General features: G+C 37.4%; 1 protein-coding gene across 1 annotated transcript; it reads right to left on the bottom strand.

Moving 5' to 3' along the window:
- Nucleotides 1-792: 792 nt before the first annotated feature.
- On the bottom strand, nt 793-3382 carry LOC133530683 (zinc finger protein 628-like). Its single transcript, XM_061868701.1, has 2 exons — nt 3248-3382; nt 793-2966 (listed from the first exon to the last, which is right to left on the bottom strand). The coding sequence occupies exons 1-2, from the start codon at nt 3326-3328 to the stop codon at nt 1212-1214; spliced, it is 1836 nt and encodes a 611-aa protein (XP_061724685.1). The 5' UTR covers nt 3329-3382; the 3' UTR covers nt 793-1211.
- Between the last annotated feature and the right edge of the window lie 18291 nt (nt 3383-21673).

Raw genomic sequence — 21673 nt, 5'->3', positions numbered from 1 at the left:
GCAAATAACTTTAATTTTGAACAATTTGATACAATCGTTTAACGGATTTTAACTTGTGTCAATTTTTACGTGTTTTGTAGGATTCGTTTTGAAACGTCCGATGTAAGATGATCTAGACTAGCACGCCAGGGTTGCGCAAGACCTGAAACTGCAGTAACATATTATGTTATCGATTACAATAGAAATAAGTAAATACGAACCGGGGCCGAGGGGCTGCGCCCCGTGTAACAAGCTACCCGTATGCCTTTCGGCCGAAAAACGGCCCCGGCTACACATTAATACTAAAATTACGTTAATGTTGATCACTGCCCAATAGTACGTATCTTTGTGCTTTTAGTCACCTTAGACAACAATAAAGTTAAGCTAACATGCCGGCTTCCGTCCGTGTATAACTATTTGTACTGTAACTCCAAAATATATTTTTACAACAACGCTAATAAACCTAGTGAGGTACCTAGAGCGGTAAGCGGCGCCGCGGTGGTGCGGCGGGGAACCATACAACTGGAAGAGCGGGCGCAGTGGAGTGCGCTGTGCTTTTGTTTTTCTACGCTTCAATAATGCATCCACTGAGGGTGGAGTAGTCCCAACATTTTAGGGACGTCCCAATTTTAAGTCATGTACAACCGTAGAAGCAGCGTCTTAATTTTGTTCTTCCCGCCCCGCAAGTGACCCCTGCACCCCCGCACCAGCGCGGCCCGCGTCGTAGTACGCTGACAGCGGTACCGTGGGAGCGGGCGACCGCGACCGCCCCCCCACCTGTCCCTCCACACCCCCCCGCGACCGCGCCCGCGCCAACAGTGATCAACATCACACTCAGTACTACGACACTATCGTGAGCGACACTCACCGATAAATACATTTAAATAATAATTATGCCTAGGTTGTATTTCTTCTCCCGATCGAAATGAACGTTTCAAAAACTCGTCTCGGCCAAAGGAACATCGAGGAGATAATAAATAATTAAATATAAGCAACGTTTCATATATCACCCGTTATATAATTCTCAATATATGAAGTTAGACTTTCAACATAAGCCGGAGCCCGGGGGGCAGCTTCTCCCATTTATAATTACGTCTCATAATATTTTTTAGCAATCGCTTGAAGGCACACAGCGTTAAATGTAGTTAGTACAGTTCAGCGATCGAAGCGCGCGACCGCGGCGGTGGAGTCGCGGCTGCGGTCGCGCGGGCGACGGGCGGCGGCGGGGGCGGCTAGGCCGGCGTGAGCGTCAGCGTCACGGTGGCGCGGCGCGTGGCGCGGCGCCGCACGGGCAGGAACACCAGCGCCGGCACCAGGCTCAGCGCGCCGCCCGCCTCCTCCACCACGAAGGGCTGCATGGTGAGCGGCGCCTGGGGCGCCCGCGGGACCGCCAGCAGTGCGCCTGCGCCCGAGTGCGCCGCCCGCAGGTGCGCCTCCAGCGCCGCGAAGCCCTCCGCGCGGAACTCACAGCGCGAGCAAGAGTACACGCCCTCGTCAGCCTCGTCACCCTCCACTCCCTCGCTCTCGCCGTCCGTCGCCGGCCCTGACGCATTTATCTCGTTCGCGTTTTCCTGAGGCTCGCTCTGCTGTTGTACATGCGCGCGCTCGTGCGCGAATAGAAACGCTAGCACGTCCGTTGTGAAGGGACAGTAGGAGCATGCGTAAGGCTTGTCTCGCGTCAGCAGATCTAAAGGTCTCGGTGGAGGTGGCGGCGGACGCGCAGGCGGAGCATGCTCAGCCAATAAATGCGCGCGCAGAGCTCTAGGTCCTCGGAATCGTCGTGCGCAAAGTGGACAAGGCTCTGCAGGCGCAGTGTTAGCCGGCGCGGGCGGCGCCGGGATCCCGTGCGTGTTATGCTTATGCACGCGCAAGAAGTACTTGCTGCACAACTCCTTGTGGCAAATATCGCAAGTCACTCCTCCTAACTGCGTGCCGCTCTCTAGAGAAATCCCGTGCATCCGCTGCATGTGTGTTCGCATGAAGTATTTGTTGCACAACTCCTTGTTGCAGATCTCACAAAAGCTCGAGCCGGATGATGAAGCTCGACGTTCATCCTGGGCGGGGGGTGACGAAGATGGCGCTCGTGGTGCAGGTGAGGAGGGTTCTTCCGCTAGTCGCTCCGCCGCTAGCTCGTTCAGCTGCGATATCATCGTCTGCAGCTTCCGGAGCTCCTCGCTCGCGGACCCTGGTGAGGCAGCCCCGCGTTCTTCAACGATTAAATTCAGCGGACTCGTCTGCCCGTCGCGCAGAGCCGCTTCCAGCTCCTCTTCGCACTCACGCTTGACTTCAGCCATTTCTTCCGGATCTAGTGGTGGTGGAAGCGAGTGTGAACGCGGTGGGGTGTCTGGTGGAGGGGCTAGAGGCGCTGGTGGTGTAGTTAACGGGGTCGTGAGCGGCGTGCTGACCGGCGTGCTGAAATTCATCATAGGCGGCGTCATCGATTGCGGGGACCGCTCCGCTCCGGGCGACCGGTGCGCTGGCACGCCATGTCGCCGCTCCCGATGCGTTCGTAAGAAATACTTGTTACAATATTCCTTGCAACAAATCTCGCAGAATGCTTCAGGATTGACGACGCCTAAACGTCGGAGCGCATCAGGTTGAAATCCGGCGTCTCGCGCCCGTCTCGCTGAATCTGGAGACAGTCTTCTCGGCGTGCCGTTGGATTCTTCGTCGGACGCTCGCCGCGGCGGGGACGGCTGTGGCGGTGGTTGCGGTTGCGGTTCTCCTCCATCATAAATCCCATGTTTGTTTGCCCTGTGTGTTTTGAGGAAATATTTGTTGCAGAATTCCTTGCAGCACAGGTCACAGTAGGCTTCCGGGTTGAAGATGCGCGGTGGATCGTGCCGAGGTAGGAGTCGGAAGGCGGCCAGAGGGTCGAAGGCGGGGAGAGTGAGCTCCCCGAAGGCGAGCGCTGACTTGTAGATGTCCTGCATCTTGGCGTGCAGGTCGAGCGGCGGGGGCAGCTGCGGCGCGCGGGTCGGCGCGGCCTGAAATTGAAATTGAAATTATTTATGATTGCCAAGGACATGCTGGTTACATATGAGAATTTAAAATTGGTTTTACACTAGGTAAAAAAACAATATGGGCACGTAAAGACATCAGATTTTTAAATATACAACATAATTATTTACAATAGAACAATGAAATTAATTTCCACAGATTTTTTCTTATTAATTTAGAGGTGGACCACGTAAGTTTTAGGAATATGTATGCATTATTACTGCCAAGTATGTGCAAAGTTGGCGTGCTCAGAGTGCAGTACACAGACCTGCTTGCGCCGCTTGCGGCCGGGGCTGGTGCCGCCGCTCTCCAGGTCCAGCTCGCGCTTGACCGCCGGCGCGACCGACATCGCGTCACCGCCGCATCTGGAAAATGTAAAATTCCATGGTTAATACAATATAACGGTAAAATAGTTTAAAGTTCGGAGGGAATTACAAAAATATGTCTACTTTGTCGAGGACATCATACGTGATGCGCTACGTTAAAAATCTGCCGTCTGTATTTATTTTCATTTATACTACGTCTGTGGCAAACAAGCATACGGCCCGCCTGATGGTAAGCAGTCTCCGTAGCCTATGTACGCCTGCAACTCCAGAGGATTATATATATATCGTGGAATTTAAAGCTAAATTATGACCATCGGGTTTGAATGAGCATACAAAAGGTAATATTAAAATATCTATTTTTTTTATTATGGTAGAGGAGTCAAACGAGCAGACGGATCACCTGATGGTAAGCGATTACCGCCGCCCATGGACACCTGCAACACCAGAGGGGTTGTAAGTGCGTTGCCGGCCTTTACGATGGGAGTACGCTCATTTCTTGAAGGTTTGAAGGTCGTATCTAATAGTAGTATCGAAAAAAACTAGTGCCTACGCCACATCTTGGGATTAGTTGCCAAGCGGGCGCCAGGCTCCCATGAGCCGTGGCAAAAATGCCGGGACGACGGCAGGAAGATGACTGAGTATCGAAAATGTGTCTGGTTTCCAAACACAAGTTGGACATTATTATGTGTTTCAACAAATTCGAAATTCAGTTTACGACACCATATGAAAAAGGCCACAAAACTGACAAACTAGAACTACATACTATTTAGTACTTCTTATTCCGAGTAAAAACAGATTTAAAAAATTGTCATAAAAGATAGAGGTACATGATCTCAATAAAAATATTTTTCGAAACGAGTCAATTAAAGAAAAAAATGAAGTATACAGGGCGGAAAAATCGAATGCCACATGGATGGCAACTACCTTAAATATTGTAAATAGCACATTTTGTGTAAGGGAGACTTTCCTTTGTTTTTAAAAACAATAAATACTGCATTTAAGGATTTATGAAAAATCGCTTGCCTCAGTCGGGACTCGAACCGGTCAAATGTGACAAAAAATAATGTGCTGTATTTTATGATGCAGATTGAAAGGGTTACTGATAAGGTTCATTTTTCTCTAAATAACAAATACAATCAGAATAACGGAAGGCCATGAAAATTAACAATTACCTTTGAAATTTGATTTCACCCGTCACGTGAATTAAGACGTAATCCTTGGAATACAAGGAAAATAAAGACGTTTAAATGACATGATAATGATGAGCTACACTTATGTTTACTTATCACTTTAGTTGCGATTACTAATGCCACTTTAGTAACCTACCTACTTCCTTTGATAGGAAAATTGCATCAATTATTCTCTAGTCATCATAGTAGCTAGGATAGGTAAATTTTTAAAAATGGAACATTTTAACGAACCGTTTTTGTTTTTTAAGTGCAATCTTTTTAATTTAAAACAAATAATGCCCGACTTGTTGAACGCATTCTTTTCTTTTTTTTCGAATTGTGTTTATTCCATTTTCAAATATTAGAGCTACTATTTTACGTAGATAAATTGAAATTGTGACTTGCAAGTGCTTTTACATTATTTGACCGGTTCGAGTCCCGACTGAGGCAAGCGATTTTTCATAAATCCTTAAATGCAGTATTTATTGTTTTTAAAAACAAAGGAAAGTCTCCCTTACACAAAATGTGCTATTTACAATATTTAAGGTAGTTGCCATCCATGTGGCATTCGATTTTTCCGCCCTGTATATAGTTTTTATTCTTGGCCGTAATATTTTTCTTTTTGATATTTTGTAAAAAAAGCGGCCAAGCGCGAGTTCGTTTTACTCGCGTACCGAGGGTTCCGTACAAACTTTGATTATCTCGTGTAACTATTAAGGCGAAAGACTTTTGAACAGAAGTACCTATAGGGAGCGTGCATGAACTTTAGGAGGCAGCACAGGAGCCGTCAGATTTTTGGCGCGAGGCGTAAATGTGGTGTTTTTTGTTCCGATGTAGCCCACAAGATGGCAGAACCTACTATGCACAAGAAAACACGTGACATGTACATGTGCATGTTTATGTTTCCGATTCAGGCCACAAGATGGCAGACCCTCCAACGCGCACGGTCCCTATACTAAGTACAATTGTGTACAGCGCCATCTATCGGCAAATTGTCTAACTTATTTGCGTAATGTAATGCACGTATGTTGGTTTTTCAAGGATAATTCTCTATCATGTAAACCGATTTCGAAAAAGGGTGTATTTAATGTAATCCCTAGATATTTTAAGTGTAATAAACACACGTCAAGTTGATTAAATTGCAAACTGAATTCAGAAAGTTTTTTGTTAATTGAAAACAAAAAATAGCAAGATAGAGGTCTAATTATATTTTTCCTGTAATAGTAGTTTATGTGATTGCTACATAATAAAAGGCATTAAAATACACGAGTGTGGGTTTAAGAAACGAACGAAGTGAGTTTCTTAATAGGATCACACGAGTGTTTTAATGCCTGATTATGTTCAGTTACATACACTATTTTATCTACACACATATTATAAACATTCTATGATATATTCACTAACCCAAATTACAGAGCCAACGTTGCTCTCTTGGCGGAACTCGCGGATATGTGGTGGCGTCACAGAAATATTTCTATCGCTCATTTTTTTTTAGAACACAAACAGTCACATATACAAATGGATTTGAAGTACAATGTAGAATACTTAACATACTTAAGAATCATAGACCTGGAGGTTCATTATTAAGTACATAATGTTAACATACATACTAACAGCATAAAGAAAATGAAATCATGATCATTTTACACGAAACTTTTGCTATAGTTACTTTGAAAACAACAAAACAAATTCATTTTATACTTAAAATAAATTAAAAGGTAAACTGTACGTCAAATGGCGGCAAATGAAAACTTTTTTCACGCATTTCACGCATCCGTAGTTTTTTTTAATTCAGAGATAAACTAGAGTCGGGGGTCTATTTCCGTATCATTGGATACAAACTAACATGCGAGATTTGTCAAAATTGTATGCAAGTGACATTTCATTTCTCACAAAAAGGCATCTCGACTGATTTTAGAATAGAGGTCAGAACGAATTGCTTTTTTCAGAGATGTTCCAAATTTGAATGTATAACCAAATCGATTTCGATGTAGTTATGAAGCAATAACAACATATCACAGATAAGAAATTTGTTGTAACAAAACAGTTTATCGTAATGTTGGCCATTATCAAAGAATATAATACTCACTAGGAGAAGAACGCTAACTCCATACAAAAAAATGCCCCCTTCAAAAGTTCGTTTATACTAGTGGCGCTCTCTTTGTATCTCAGTACTAAAATTGACAACCGGTTTAGCCTGGCGGGTTTTGGTAGGTAGTGATCCAGTTCTAGCTAGTGGTTCTGGGTTCGAATCCCGGCGACGGAATTTCTTTTTGTATTTTTTCATTTTTTGTTTTTGTTGGGGTGAGGTTTTTAAATTAGTATTTATCAAATAAAAAAATATTATGTTACATATTAATCAAAATCACAGGCATCTTTTGTCCTAAGAGATAATGATATCTATATTTTAAAGTTTATTCAATATAAAAGGTAACAATACAGTTTATTATCAAGTTATAAATATTTTTATTCCTATATATTAGGATCAAAAGAGCTTAATTCGTTCGAAAAACATACAATAGGCAGGAAAAAAGTCATTTTTTATACAAATTTATGTATCGGACGGGGCTTGTTGAACTAACTGTGACACTTCCATATAATATCTACATACCTATATGAATTTTATTCAATGAGACCACAGGTCGGTAATTTCGGTTCATTATTGATGTGGGTACCAAATCCTATCCTGTGCGTGTGATTATCTTTTGATTTTTTTAAGGAGTTATTTTTGTTTAGGTCGTCTATTTTTAGCGCATATTTTAATTCCCAGATCACCTTCATAACAATAAATAGAAGTCATTAAAATTTTCATGATAAAAACAATTTTATATATATACATATACTATTTATTGCATTTAATATAGATTTTTATATATCTAAAACATGATCTTTGGCACATCTGATTTTACTCCACCATTGCAATCATATCACATATATCAGCCCAAAAAACTAAAAATTACATGAATATATGACAGACAAAGTTGTTATTACATCTATCCGACTGTCGGACACTTTCTGCTCCACAGCTCAGTGCAGCGGTCTTGTTGATGGTCACCGGGAAACTACAACTAGTCACAATTATGTGGCGGATCCGTGCCTTTTGATTTTGAGCCTTTCCAAGGAAATGATATGACGCCCAAGGATTTTTTGCTCACGTTCATCCTCTAAAACAAAACAGTCACATTTTAAACAATACTATAACCTATGTCCCTAATTACTAACCTTGCTAATAGCTACCAGAGTTCTAAATTGCCAGCTAAAACAATGTTAGAATTTACATCTATGATGAATTTAGATTGTAATTTTGGACGCGATAGGGCGGCCGTGCGACTTAAGAGGGTGGTAAGATTAAATTTATATATTTGAATTTGGCAATAGTACACTTATTTTATTTATAGATTAAAATATTTCTTACCTTGAAATAATTGTTGTTTCTTAGTTTAGTACAATGGATTAAACTTTAACCGAGTTTGAGCGGAGATACTGTGCGGTGGATTTTTAATTTTAAAAATTAATCAATAAATCTATTTCAACAACATAAATCGTTATTTAATCATTTTATATGAAAACTGATAGTTTTGAAAATGAAAATAGTTTTGCGTCAATGACTTTGACAGCATTGACATTGCAGACTTTTGTCTATGTTCTAACCGGCCAGACCCAAGTGCAAGGCTTTATGGAGGGTATATGTGCCTCTGACCTCCATAGATTTTATGAACATAGACAAAGACAAACTGAAATAGGTAATAATTTATATAAAATAATAATAATTTACATATGGTAGTGTGACATAAATCAAAATATTTGATAAAAAATGATTTTATTTGTTCCCAAAGTTGAATAGACAAAGTCAGATAGGAGCAATGTTGCTGTAGCAAAATATTTTTATATTAATAACTGGTATCTATTTCCAGAGCGTCAGACCACACATGCGCAATTATGAAGCGTCATATCTTTCTAAGGAAGTCGACAGGCCTTGGCCATTATTTACGGATTTTGCAAGCATAAAAGAGGGTTTATGACATGTGTGTAGATAAAATTTATAGTAATGTGATTATCATGTAAAAATTTCATAATTGTTCGTCGGCAAACTTCGGAGATAAGGGGGGGAGGGGGAAACGGTATTTTTTCACATTTTTCTTCATAATTTTTTTTTTCTCTATGAAAAAAAATGTTTTGGAATTTATAATGTGAGCTCTTTCAAATGATACCCCACTTGACCTAGTCACTAGACTTTGAAATTTTGCCCCCTCTTCATATTGGGCATTTTCCATAGTAGATAAAAATAAAATAACAAAATAATACTTTCAATGTTTCTGGGTTAGCGTTGTTCATAACTATTCCAAATTTCAAATCAATAGCTTAAGTGGTTCTTGAGATATTTAGCGATGTGACAGACGGACGGACGGACAAAGTCGCACCATAAGGATTACTTTTGTACCTTTTTGGTACGGAACCCTAAAAAGGAATGAGACTAATGTAAAACAAAATCTGGTTTTAAATATGAACGAATCAATCAACTAGTTATATGAAATGTAGCTTCATCGATATAGGGCTAATTGATCACACTCAATTAGGGACAATGGACATACCTAAAAAATTGACCTGTTTTCATTGTTCTTGACTTTTGTACCCTCCCGAATCCCAGAGGCCTTTCTAAAGGACAAATTACAGCATTTATTTTTAACTTTTATTAAACAAGGCAAGGTTTCAAGTTCAAAAACAAGACTGAAACTTCTGTTAATTTAGTAGGGTATCGTACCAAAGAGTTTTTCTGGACTTATGTACGAAATATAATTTGATATTTACCACTAGCTTTTCGGTGAAGGAAAACATCGTGAGGAAACCTACATACATCTGCGAAGAAATTTAAAGGTGTACGTGAAGTCCCCAATCCGCATTGGGCTAGCGTGGGGGCGTGGTAGCCCTAGCCATCTCGCGCATGAGTGGAGGTCTGTGCCCAGCAGTGGGACGTATATAGGCTGAATTTTTATTATTATTTGTGCCACCCTTCTATCACCTAAGTACTTGTACGATAGACACAGGTGGTTGTGATAACAACATAGAATATGATATATGTATGTTTATGTATGTGTATTTTTTATGAATGTATTGTGTTCGTACATGTATCAATTGTATCACCTATACCTATGTTTTTGCACCGCCTACAACTTATCTGCTTTGCCTAAAGGTTGACTGGTAGAGAATGCCTTACGGCATTAAGTTCGCCTATTGTACAGTGTGTTTTCTTATGTGCAATAAAGATTAAATAAATAAATAGATGATTGTTTAAAATGGTTCTCATTTTGTATCCACGGTTCCATTTCAATGACGTTTTATACAAAAAAATGAAGAGATAAAAAAAAACTAAATATTGTTATCAAGTCTTATAAAACTAATGTTTGCCTGAAAAAATTCAAGTCAAATTGTATCCCATCTTTTGAAAAAAAAAATACTAATTATTGTTCGAAGGAGCAATATAAATATGACCGCTTTGTGAGGGGATTGTCAAAAAATTCAAAATTCAAAAATTTATTCTGCAAGTAGGCCTCAAGGGCTCTTTTACAAGTCAATACAACATTTATAGTAACATCATATAGTGACATGAAAAATACATAACAACATTTATAAATACAACAGCCAATACCTGGGTAAACATTACATTATAATCTCTATGGTTAAAAATACATTAAATCTAGAGATGTAAAAGGTCCCCAATGTCAGAGTACTAATACTAATGTCACGGAACACATGGGGATTGTATTGTATTCCTACATTAAATGCACTTGAATTATCATTTTGTTATAAGTAGCAAGTAAGTAGTGACGACCAGTCTGGCCTAGTGAGTAGTGACCCTGCCTATGAAGCCGATGGTCCTGGGTTCGAATCCCGGTAAGGGCATTTATTTGTGTGATGAGCATAATCATGGATGTTTTCTATGTATTTAAGTATTTGTATTTTATATATATCGTTGTCTGGGGGCCCACAACACAAGCCTTCTTAAGCTTACCGTGGGACTTAGTCAATTTGTGTAAGAATGTCCCTATAATACCTATTTATATATTTATTTATTTAGTAAGTACGATAATTTTGAACGCCTGAGCTACTGCTTCTAACTGCACCAAATATTGAACAAAGAACCTATTTACAGCTTAGAGCATTTAACCAACCGGAGTCGCCAAAACCTCGGCCAATGATCATACTCGCGTCACACTTTTGTATGGACTGACGTTTATCTGACATGGCTATTTGTACATTACGTACAAGATTATATCGGGCGATAAATCGGTATCGTTTCAGCGCTAATTCTAACCAAAGTATTATAATTACTTCAAGATGTATAAAGTCTCTTAATGTCGATTTACAAAGAAAAACTATAATAATAATATTAAAATAAAAAACACAAACATACACGTCAAAAAAATCTAAAATTATTTAGAGGTGTAAATATTAAATATCTAAGTGTCGGTACTAAAAGATTGTATGTATAGTTTATCAAATTATCCTTTAAGATATATAGGGTCTCCAAGAGTCAAAATCCTGTTCTCAAACTGCAATCAGTTTAGTCTTTCTTGTTCTAAATATTACTTTTAATAATCGTAGCAAAACATTGTTCAGGACCTTCATCTCTTTCAACACAAATTATTAATCCTAATCTAACCCGATTCCAATAAGAAACTCACCTTTCGTTCCTCAACTCAATATCTTCCTTCATCTGTCACTAGTCCTAATAATCATACCCACAACACTACACTTCACTAATAAGTCGTTTAACGTAAAAAACCGTTATTATTCCAATAAACCGTTCACTCATTCGAATTTTAAACAATCCAAAACAATTGACAATCGAACTAAAAAAACAGTTGACGATCAAAGATTTGAAAATGGAACGGCGCGTGCCGAGGTGCGCGCGCGACTGAATTTTGGTGTTTTAAGTAAAAACGCGTGCGGAGTGTTTTTTTTTTGTAGAAAATGGCAAAAATTGTTCCCCACCCGAGTCGCACCCCTAGTAAAGGGGCCGGTGCATTATGGTTGCGAGGGGTTTACATGGAGACAAGATATAATATTAATATCATATTATTTTTATCTTGTATTATTAATTTATCTTGTAATAGTAGATAATTTTATTTTCTCATTTTCAATTTATTTGAATTTATATGTGTAGTGTTTTGAAAATGTTCGTGGGTAAAATAGATGCACTGGATTGGATTAGCTGACGAATTACCCTTGATTAGTAGTTTGTATGGCTTGCTAATGACGTATGTAATGATTCTTGTCTGTTTTATTTTTTTTGTCTTTTAATTATTTATATAAGAATTCAAGCCTTGGCGACCCTCTACATCTCTAAGGATAATTTAATATTTTTTTTATATTTTATCTCTGACACTTAGAGACTTATACATCTCTAAAGAATTTTAGTATTTTATGGTTTTATTTTTTTATCATAGTTTTTTTTTGTGTAATTTGACATTTAGAGACAGTATACATCTCTAATAAAGTATTTATTATTTCATAGATTCGATATTTGTAATTGTTTTTTTTTTAATTTATTGTTTGTAAAAATGGACATGTAAAAGTGCCCCTGTGGCCTATTTGCTGAATAAATGTTTGATATTTGATATTTGATATATTCTTCAAAACCAAATCTAATTTTGCAAGATTTATGAAACCATACCAACAAGGTTTTGTAGATATTAATGTTCCCAGAATATTTCGATATCTAACAATTTTGTTGATAGTAAAGATCTAAAGATAATTGTTAAAGTGTCAATAATTGTAAACTCGGTGCTCTAGGTGCATGCATGGGGTCCCAGCGCACACATTTTTTTTGCAGAGATCGCGAAGCTTAGTTGACTAAACTGATGACCTAAAAGCTGGTGGCTTCTTTGCACAACGTATCAGCATTGCGATACAACGAGGAAATGCCGCCAGCATCTTTGGTAATGCCTTAAGCGCCTATTTACTTTTTTTATTTAATTTTTTACTGTTATTGTAAATAAAATATGTTGTTTTTTTTATTGTTAACTAAATTCCATTTTTATTTATATTTCCAACTACTAAAAACCTTTAATTAACTACTACAAAATATAAAACTGCAAACTGCAAAACACAATAAAGCAATGTTTTTAATTTATACACACCATCACAGCAATCGCAGCATCATGTAAACCTACCCTAACTCAAACAAGTGGTGCTTTCCGAAATTTTGGAAACACTATCGAAAGGGCGATATCATATGTCCGTCCCCCGCGCACGATACACGCTCTCTCTCGCACCCTAATGATTAAGATTAATCGTACTGCGATATTTCACCAGTATGACGTCATAATCCATAAATTTTGTTTTTAAGAAATTCGCTTTGCAAAAACTTGGGTTTTTATTTTTTATGTTTATGAGGCGAAGTTCTTTAAAAGTTTTATATTAAAATACAGTTTAATTAAATTGAGGTCGGTCATGAATTACCTGCTTTCAAAGTATACTTAATTTTAAAATATAAAAAGCGTATTTTGTTCTCTGAGAGAAAGATCTTGTCGGTTTTTTTATATTAATATTATGGTACGCAGTTTTTTTTACTTCTGGGTTCCTAGCCAAGATGCCAATTGTTGACTGAAAAGTTCAATAGTGTGTGGAAATAGTGACGTGACTTTTAGCAGCATCTGTCATTTCGATACATTTGGACTTTTCGTTTGGCGTTAGTCGATTTGCATTTACCATACAGGGTGTTTTTTCAACCCTTAGCAATATCACGAGGATCAGGTAAATCAAACCGAATATCTCTTAAGTATGTTACAAATTCAAAATCGCCAAAAAAATAATAATTTCAAGTAAACCAAATAACATTCGTTCTGAAAAATGTTCTGAAAAATTGTGTGAATATTAATCAGAATCTATAGACTATAGCTTAACATTCCAGACGCGATTTATTTATTTAGTATAAATTTTATTTTGACACTTGGTGACATTTTACACCTCCAAATCTTATTAGTATTAGTACTCTGACATTGGGGACCTTTTACATCTCCAGATTTAATGTATTTTTAACCATAAAGACATCTCTATTGTATTGTAGTAATTATTTATTTTAAGATTATTACGAGTATAATGTATTGTTTACCCAGATATTGGCTGTTGGATTTATAAATGTTGTTATGTATTTTTCATGTCAATATATGATGTTAATATAAATGTTGTATTGACTCGTAGAAGAGCCCTTGCTGCCTACTTACAGAATATTTTTTGAATTTTTGAATTTTATGTTGGTATTAATTATAGACTAAGTAATTACTCTATGACTTACCTAACCATCTCGTAGATATTATCCCACCAAAAACATTTTCATGTAAAATATTGCCAAGACGATACCATATCTCTCGCACTGTCTAAAAGTTATCAGATCTCATGTAGAGCCAAGCTTCTAACTCTAGCCCTAACTTCACAAACTACAATCCACCTTAGTCAAAATATGTGGCTTGGCCGTTTCCCTGGCGTCACATGGTTATATTATAGTTCTTGTGGTAACGAAACGGCCAAGCAACATATTTTGACTAAAGTGTAGAGTTTGTGGAGTCAGGTCTTGTAGAGTCATTTTTGATGATCATCAGTGAGTAACGAAATGTTTTTTGGTAGATATCAATCAAATTTAATGTATAAGATAATAAGAGCTATGCGATTGCCACTATATAATATATGTTTAATATGTCCAGTAGTAACATATATCATATACCGAGAATGTTTATCTGATTAAAAAAACGACAAAAAAGGTAAATAGTAGGTAGTGTAGGTAGTGCCATTGCGCACCGCTTGGCACGTCTCGGTGGGGGCACTACCGTGCCCCCAGATTCATAGGTAGGAATTTGTTTTCCATCTAGTACATAAGATTTCTTCGTCACCTACTAATGAGTTGTGAGCCTAAATGAATCACTTGCTACCACTTCAAGAATTAATTAAGAAAAATCATTGCTTTACAAATTAATTACTGTAATTTTATTATATGTCAAGGTTTCAGTTCCTAAGAAATAAAACAGACAATACAAGGAATAAGGTTTATATTTATCTTAACGAAGAAAATGTTAGTAAAGTCGACTGCATTAAGCGGCTATTACACAGGCGCCGCATCCGGGTTAAGTGTCCTAACCGCTTGAATATCAACTCCGGACGAACAAAAAATGTATCACGATGACAAAAATTACGAAAAGTCACGTGACTATTTCCATACAATATTCAAGTTTCAATACGCGTTTTCTATCAACGACTTTGTTGGCTAGGCCCCCTTTTCTTAAACCAAAAGTACAGCCGATAAAAGAGTTCAAAACTGTCTTTAATTGACAAAAAAAGTATTCCGCAATCCCCTTAGTATTTTCTTATTGTTGTAATGTAACGATTTGGACAATATTTCGGCGTGATTCTTTATTTCGTGACCCCTGATGTATTTTTTTACGAGCAGCCGACCGTGCAAGGTCGATCTCGGACCTTTGTGACCCTGAATCTGAGACCCATTTCATTTCATTTCATTTCATTTTGCAATGTCTTATTAGGTATATAGGTAGACAAAATTATATAAATCAAAATATATTCAATGGTAAATAATCAAATACATCAATATAATACAGTATAAAAGTACCTACGCTTAGAATTATTTTACATAATAAAATCATAATTTTTCATTTTATCTGTAAATTCATTAATTCTCTGGCTGTACTGCCTAAACATCATAACCTAAATATTAATAAACAATAACAAACAATCCAAATATTTGTCCGAAACCTAGACGCACCCACTCCATCCTCATTCAGTTTTCAAGAGCCCTGTTTTTATGGTAGTCGTTAACTTTGAAATATCGACCCCCCACCCGCAGTGGGGTGGGGGGGTCGGCAAATAAAATAAAAATAAAGGGCGATTACAGCCGACATTTTATAATGGACGCCGAAATGACATGCGGGCGCCGCCGCGGCGCGCAGGGGAGGCGTGGAGACGAAATGTCAGCTTGGCTTTTTGAAATTGGGTTAAAGTTTTGTGAACGGGAATTATGACGTGCATTTTTAGATTGCAATGAGTGACAAGGTATTTTAATAAATTATGTATAGATAGACAAACAATTTAAAATATGCAAAATTATAATATTATTTTTAAGCTCTTGAGTAGTTAACGGATCTTGCCTATGCGGATAATTACACAGAAGATCCCTATGTGTCGATATGGCCCCCGATCATAAGATAAGAACTCACTGCTTAAGTTGTTATTTTTAATGTGTTAAACAGAAAGAAAACATTCATTTAACGCTTCAACATAGTGCAGTCGCCATCAGATAACCCGGAGCGTCCGAGGTGCTCAAAAATGTCTGAACACGCCTGAAACGCCTTGACAATAGAGGCGTGTTCAGATATTTATGAGCAGCCAAGGTGCTGCTTCAATATAATTTATGTATCTGACGCCTGTACATCAGGAAAAAGAAGGCATGCAAACATAAAATAAACATTGAACGCTTAAGAAGGATACCGACTCAGCATAGTGCCGCGGCAATCTGTGGCGCTGGTTTCCAGTGGGGACCTTACTTATTATCAAATACAAAATTCAAAAATTTATTCTGCAACTAGGCCTCAAGGGCTCTTTTACAAGTCAATACAACATTTATAGTAACATCATATAGTGACATGAAAAAATACATAACAACATTTATAAATACAACAGCCATACGACTACATAAATAAATATTAATAGTTGCTAATAAATAACGAACCTCATTTTAGATAGGTATTATATTATACTTAACAAGTTAATTAGATTAGTTTTTACTATCCAAATTTATCAGAAAATAAAGACATATTTGAAGAACTCTATTAGATATAAAAAAGTGTCGCTAATATCCACATAACTCAAATTAGCCTAGTTTCGGCCATTTTGAAATGCTGGACATTTATTATACAGTAAAGCCGACTCCGCCTGTGCCGTGCCCGAACTCGTTTGAAACTCTGTAAATTAAATCGCACTAGCTATTAACTAAAACGATTTCATTCAATTTGAATTCAAATGTAAAATTTAGTAAGTAATCACAGTCCTACGAGAGAGGGATTTAGCAAACAAAATATGTACACAATTAAAATGAGACCAAGATTTTAAAGTTATTTTTTATTGAATTAATTGAATAAAAATAAAACTGGTTGTTTTAAGTATAATGAACATGTTAATTTTGTTCAAAACGTAAAGAACATGTTAATTTTGTTTATTTATGCATCTTTATGTTACTGTAAGCCTTTAAGGCATAGGGAATATATTTCCCACCTGATTATAAACATTATTTCAAAGTGATAGGGTTCAATTTTGCATAATTCTTGACACTCTTAAAGGGTTAAATATGCTGTCATTTGTAGATAAATACTTATATTTACCGTGTATTAAGCTCTAAAAATAAATAAAATTGCCGTCCCGCGTGACGAGAAAAACATTTGCTAAAAACGAATACCCCACCCAAATATTTGCACCATCAATACGACTCCGCCCCGCCCCTGTCCGTTTATTTATTTTCAATCGCGGCGACCGCACCCCTCCAGGTGGACTTTATATTTAATTGACAACATTGACAGTGTCCATTTTTGTTTGATTGACTCAATATCCATGTGTTTTCATTTCTCAAAGTCTAAACAAGATTTATAATTCCCAATTTTTTAAAATCTATTTTGTATGCTGTTGGACTGTCATATTCGCTAGACCCCCTGGGTGCGTAGACAACTTGCCAATTGTTATGACTACGCTACGCTACGGAGCACGTTGGATATGCATCCTGATCGTTTCCTATCGTATCGAATACGACTGTATGAAGTATATATAATCGTAAATAAAAATAGCCTTCGTGGTTTGCTATCAAGGCGTCACTTTCATTTGCCATATTAAGGACAAAGACGCAAAACGTATTTGAAAAAATTATGCTGGCATGAAATATGAATAAACTTGAATAAAAACAACAAGGGTGTCTTTTCAGGTGAGAAATGCGAATTAACCAGTGTAATGGGGTCCACGTTTACGGGTGGTTGCTATTACTCTGGAGCTCAAGTTATGTTGGTAGTTTGGAAGATACGAAACAACGATTTGCATTTTTTTTAATTTAAATACTTTTGCCAGATCTAACATTTTTGAAGTAATTGATTAGTAAAGTGCATTTTTAAGTTGAAAAATTGTTATAGTAATATTTACAGTTGTTGCAGAAGTTTGGTTTGCTACAGAGGTCATACATATATAAATAAAATAGTATAGTGCGTAAAAAACCGAAATAATACATGAATATGTAAAATAAATTGTGTTCATGTAAATAAATTGCTTACGTTGTATGAATGACAGAATGACACGTATTATACCTCTCGCGTCCAATGATGGTCTTTATGACAGTTGATTTTAATATGGAGTAGCTATCACATAACATTTTTGTAGACATTTTTTGGAAGTTTAGCACTGAGAAATGGATCTTTTAAGTTTGGTAATTAAAATACGCTAAAAAAGAAATATCTTCAATTTATGTAATTTTATTTATTTATTTATTTCAATCAATCAACCCTAACAGCTAAACCTGACGTGCTAATGTGCGTTATATTATGTTAGTGTCAAACATGCATTAATCACTTTTAAATAGAAAAAAAAAACAATAATTAAAAAGACGAATGAAGCCATTAATTGCAATAAATAAAACAAAATAAAATTGAAATGAATTAATAAATTATACGTACGATAATGAATTACTTTTTAAATTAAGACAAAAGAGGACGACTGCCCTGAAACCGCCTTTCCATACAAACGTAGTCCCCATTTTCCTCTCTAGATAATAACATTATTGGATTTTTTTTACACAATTTGTTTTAATCATACACCGATTGATTTTTCCGATTTTTTTCAATATTATAAGAATTAGGAGCATTTAAAAATTTGTTTGAAACCTGGGGGCCTACCGCAAAAACCGAAATTCGCAATTTGCGGGGATCTTTCTCTTTTACTCTCACTAACACGTAATTAGAGTGACAGAGAAAAATGCCCGCAATTGACGAATTTCGATTTTCCCGGTAGCCGCCCTGTATTTTGCTCCTAACTACTACAATAATTAAAAAAAAAACGAAAACATCAAACCGTCGGGTATAGGTCATAGCTATGATCAAAATACATAAAATCCTGTAAAAGTATTTTCCATAATGTCAATATCCAGGGAGCCAAATGAGGACGACATTTGTATGGAAATTCGACTGTCCTCTTTCCTCTCAAGCCAAATCAAGAGAACTTGAAACAACACATATTCGACGCGAGAGCTATAATAATGTAAATGTACAAAAAATGTATGAAAAATTTATTTAATTTTCATTTTAGGATAATAAGAGCTCGTGAACCTGACTAGAAATAAAGAGCATACGATATAAACAAATATAGTTTAGTGTAAGGCCTGAGTGGACGCTCGAAGCGGAGCGGTCGGCGGGGCGTGCAGCGTGGCGTCGGGCTCACAAGTGACTTGAGCAGCGTGCACTAAGGCCGCTCCTATACGGTGGTATTTGTTTAACATGCACGCCGCACGCCCCGCCCGCTGCACGCCCAACTCGAGCGTCCACGCAGGCCTTAGAAATGTAATTCGTAATGTCCTTAAATGTTTTCATTATGAATATAACCTTCGATGGCCTCATTCATAGCGTAGTACCTAGTGACCCTGTACCGAAGCAGAAGGTCCCTGGTAAGGGTATTTATTTGTGTGTTATTACCAGATATTTCCTGAGTTATATATTTTATGTATTTAAGTATTTATCTATATATTATATACATCTTCGTTAATTACCCGCAACACAAGCCTTATTGAGCTTATTGTGGGGCTAGGTCGATTTGTATAAGATTTATCATCATCTTCGCGTTGTCCCGACATTTTGCCACGGCTCATGGGAGCCTGGGGTCCGCTTGGCAACTAACCCCAAGAATTGGCGTAAACACTACTTTTTACGAAAGCGACTGCCATCTGACCGTCCAACCCAGAGGGTAAAATATCAGGTAGGGCTTATCGGGATTAGTCTGATTTCTTCACAATGTTTTCCTTCACCGTAAATCGACTTACCGGTCTTTACCAATATCAAATGATATTTCGTACATAAGTTTGGGGTTCGAACCCGCGACCTCTGGATTGCAAGTCGCACGCTCTTACTAGGCCACCAGGGCTTTTTGTCGATTTGTGTAAGATATTTAATAATATTTATTTATTTACAGCCCGACTCCTCCCCTCCCGTGTTCCTGTGTGTTTACCATCGGTATCGGAACCACCGGGCCCAGGTGTCGGATTTACATTTTATAATTTCTAATTGACACTGACCGTCCAAAATAATTGAGTTCAAATCCATTTTTAAATTGAATAATTTTTAACCACACGTCGGTGGCAAACAAGCATACGGTCCGCCTGATGGTAAGCAGTCACCGTAGCCTATGGACGCCTGCAACCCTATCTCTCGGCGCCACTTTTTTTATAATTAATAAATTTAACACATCATATCAGTGAAAGAATAAGGATCAAAGTCAAATGGCGTTCTAAAAGTTTTAATCATGTGTCGAAAGATGGCAGTAAATTTACTGTTGCTACAAAGTTTTCTTTGACAATCCACCTCTATTTCAAATTCTTTTTTACAGACGGTTTCTTAACATAAGTATCCGCTTTTCTATAGGTACAACTAATATGGCTACCTGGTTACTTAAGTTGGGGTACCGACCGTACACTGATATCGGAATGACATCTAAATATCGTGCATTTCGCTCGTACTTTTATTGACGCGGGCGAGAAATACGATAACGAAATAACATTCAAATATCATTCTAATGTCAGTGTACGTTCGAATTGGCGTGTAACTCATATCGTTGTGGTTTTCGGGGCATAGGATAACACCAATCGATGGAAACTATATTTTTAATTTGGCTTATCGCCCGACATTATCTTTAAAGCGACGTAGATAAAATGAAAAATGTTTCGACGCAAAATCAATACGCGGCGGGCGGACTTATGTTACATAGGTATATGTATGTTGTGTACGTGTGAGATCTGCGAGCTGAAAAACTGTAATCTTTATTACTCATGTTTTCCTGGTTATAAGGTTAATATGAGGATTGTGTTTTTATAACTTACACACACACACCACAAACACACCACACACACAATTGCTGTCTACAACGGTTAATAATATAAATTCGTGTAATAATTTTACTCTACCTAAATTGTGATTGTTCCTATTTAGTTTAAGCCTGTTATTATTATCAAAAATGTTTTAGTATTAGTAACCTATTAGAAAACCAAAATAAATTAAATTAGTATTGTTTTCAATCCGACTCCACAACACAGGCGTAGCCTAGTGTGGCAGTCATAGGTTAAGGAAATCTTGTAAAATTTTTGGTAAATAATTTTTTTTTTTAATTTATTTATTATTTATAATAATTTTTGTTTGAAAACGGGTAATACAATTCAAATATCGCATAGTTAAGATCATTGGTAAAATGGTGGTGGTATCTACAAGGTCTATAGCAGTCTTCGGTTCAGGGTCAAGGTCAGAGTTTCAAATGTTCTTAGATATTTCTAATAATAATAATAATTGAGCCTAAATACGTCCCACAGCTGGGCACAGGCCTCCTCTCATGCGCGAGAGGGCTCGGGCTATAGTCCCCACGCTAGCCCAATGCGGATTGGGGACTTCACATACACCTTTGAATTTCCTCGCAGATGTATGCAGGTTTCCTCACGATGTTTTCCTTCACCGAAAAGCTAGTGGTAAATATCAAATGATATTTCGTACATAAGTTCCGAAAATACTCATTGGTACGAGCCGGGGTTTGAACCCGCGACCTCCGGATTGAAAGTCGGACGTCATATCCACTCGGCCACCACCGCTTTTTATTATTAGATATTTCTTCGAATAAACAGCCTCTTAACCCATCGTTTTTTTTAGCATTAAATTAGAAAAAAGGTAAACAATCTTGACGTATCTTTATATTGAAAATTATTGAAAACCGCTTTAAATAAATTAGTTTATGTTACTTGTGAAAGCAGAAAAAAAAACGTATATGATTTATAATTATAACATATTTTACAGTACATATTATGCTACTTTACCGAAATGCGAAAATTACCATATTACGTTACTGTGTCGAACATTTAAATGCCCATATGTACTGTAAAACGTTGTACGATACACGTGCGAATAGGTAATT

This window comes from Cydia pomonella, chromosome 23, assembly GCF_033807575.1.
Source record: "Cydia pomonella isolate Wapato2018A chromosome 23, ilCydPomo1, whole genome shotgun sequence".
In the NCBI taxonomy this organism is placed as follows: domain Eukaryota; kingdom Metazoa; phylum Arthropoda; class Insecta; order Lepidoptera; family Tortricidae; genus Cydia; species Cydia pomonella.
This window is presented reverse-complemented; position numbering and strand designations above follow the sequence as displayed.